Source organism: Oratosquilla oratoria, chromosome 43, assembly GCF_046742065.1.
Source record: "Oratosquilla oratoria isolate Oo_2021 chromosome 43, ASM4674206v1, whole genome shotgun sequence".
Lineage (NCBI taxonomy): Eukaryota > Metazoa > Arthropoda > Malacostraca > Stomatopoda > Squillidae > Oratosquilla > Oratosquilla oratoria.
The window spans coordinates 552911-555410 of record NC_134819.1 but is presented as its reverse complement, the minus strand read 5'-3'; the positions used below and the strand labels follow the sequence as shown (position 1 = coordinate 555410).

Below are 2500 nucleotides of genomic sequence, written 5' to 3'. Positions count from 1 at the left end.
TGCGGAGATGGTGGTGAAGGTTAATGTGGTGATGTGGTGTTGGTTGGATGGAGGTTAAATATTCTTCGTCGAGTGTTTACCATGCGCATAACACAACGTAACATTTTTTTTTTTTAAGTTTTGTTTATTGTATTTTTTTTAGAGTTTATTAATCCATTTTTCCTGCTGATTTCAAATATGCAATTATTTTTTCTGTATCATCGACCGTTATAGAAATACATATAATTTCAATGTTACCATGTATATTTTGGAATTGTTATGTGGTCTGCTACTAAATGTTTATCTAATTTTCTCTTTCAGATCAATGACTGAACTATTTACCTGTTAAGATGGCTACTAGAGGATGTGAAAATTCTCCTGATACATTTTGCTATGTGTGTGGTTATTATATTGGGAAAAAACAAGTACTACATAAGATCGTGAGAGGTGCTAAAGTGTGGATAGCGTACAGACTCTATTTCGGAATGCCCATGGGTGACCAGGACAAGCCATGGGCACCTCATGTGATATGTGGAAGCTGCCGATCTACTCTAGAAGGATGGCTGAGAGGTACAGGAAGAGCAATGCCTTTTGCCATTCCTAGAATATGGAGAGAGCCGAAGAACCATCACGACGACTGCTACTTTTGTATGATTGATGTGACGAAGTACAGGAAAGTGAAAGGAAGACAAGCTCTGCAGTATCCAGACATACCATCATCTAGAGCACCTGTCCCACATGATGATAGCTTACCAGTACCACAACCACCAGAAAATGTAAGTTTATTTTCATCATACTCTCTTTACTTTTAATTAACTTCAATATTAAGTACTTAATATACATTCACTTTCCTAAAGATATATGGAATACTAATGCTATTCGTCTTTGTTGAAGTTGCTATATTTAGTTATTTCTTTCTTTCCAGATGGAAGATGCAATGGAAATTTCATCTGAAGGGTCAGCAGGTAGCAGCAGCCATGAAATGGGAGACAAAGATTTCGCACCAAGAACGACTTCGGAGCCTCACTTTCCAAGTCAGAGTGAGCTAGATGACTTAATCAGAGACTTAGGTCTTACTAAGTCAGGAGCTGAGCTTCTTACATCAAGGATGAAAGAATGGAATCTACTAGGAGAAGACTGCAGGACATCTGTGTACTGGAAACGACATGAAGAATTTAAAATTTACTATGACTTTAGTGATGATATGTGTTATTGTAAGGATGTTACTGGTTTGTTTACAGCCCTTGGACTCGAACATGATCCTGCAGAATGGCGACTGTTCATAGATAGCTCAACACGAAGTCTCAAAGCAGTATTGCTCCACAATGGAAATAAAAACCCATCTTTGCCTCTTGCACACTCAGTACAGAAGAAAGAAAACTATCATAATGTCAAACAGCTTCTTGAAAAAATCAATTATGCTGAATTCAAATGGGATGTTTGTGGTGATTTCAAGATGCTAGCCTTTTTGCTTGGCTTACAAGGGGGATACACAAAGTATTCCTGTTTTCTTTGTTTATGGGACAGCAGGGCTGATGATGATCATTATAATAAAGTTCATTGGCCCCCAAGAGTTGAACTGCAGCCAGGAATGTTAAATGTTCTCAGACAGCCTCTAGTAGATTCGAAAAAAGTTTTATTACCCCCACTTCATATCAAGCTAGGGTTAATTAAAGAGTTTGTGAAGGCTTTGGATTTTGGAGGCGAAACTTTCCAAGAAATTTGTTTCATGTTTCCCAAGCTATCTGAGGCTAAGCTCAAGGGTGGTACATTTGTTGGACCCCAGGTAAACAAAATGTTGAAGTCGGAGAAACTGGAAAGAGCGATGACGAAAGTTGAAAGAGAAGCTTGGTGTTCATTTCGTGATGTAGTTTGTGGACTCCTAGGAAATCACAAGGACCCTAATTATAAACAAATAGTGGCAAAGCTTATTGAGAACTTCAGGAAACTTGGTTGTCGTATGTCCTTGAAGATACATTTTTTGCATTCTCACCTAGATTTCTTCCCCAAAAAACTTGGGGGCTGTCAGTGAGGAGCATGGCGAGAGATTTCATCAGGATATCGCAACTATGGAAAGAAGATATCAAGGACGATGGAATACTGCTATGATGGGAGATTACATATGGTCACTAGTCAGAAAAGACGAAAGCATGCATTCTAGAAAATCTCGATCGTCAAAGCACTTCTAATCATGAGAAGAGTCATCAAAACACTTGCAGTGCAAAGTTGTGTTGTTTATTCTGTTCTTACTAATATTGTAGCTCTTAAATACACTTCATATTATGAAAAAAATACTAGATGTTGTATAATTATCCTTAGAAGGCTAAAGTAGATTGAATCAATTAACTACTGTAGAGAAAAGGTTGCGTATATAACAATAAAATAGAAAATCAAGAATAAATAAAGAAATATCGATGTTACGTCAAAACTAATGTAATATTTGGATTTAGTGACACGAAATACATATATAAACATGAAAAAATACAAATAAACAAAACATGTGTTACATTGTGTAATTGGC

The 2500-nt window shown here is 36.9% G+C and overlaps 1 protein-coding gene across 1 annotated transcript in view; it reads left to right on the top strand.

Annotated features, from left to right (window-relative positions):
• The first annotated feature begins 444 nt into the window (after positions 1–444).
• The window catches only part of LOC143021852 (uncharacterized), a 2426-nt gene continuing 370 nt past the window's right edge, over positions 445–2500 (top strand). The window contains exons 1-2 of the mRNA XM_076179618.1: positions 445–755; positions 905–1931. Of these exons, the coding sequence (XP_076035733.1) occupies positions 465–755; positions 905–1931 (1318 nt within the window). The 5' untranslated portion in view covers positions 445–464. The remainder of the gene's footprint in view (positions 756–904; positions 1932–2500) is intronic.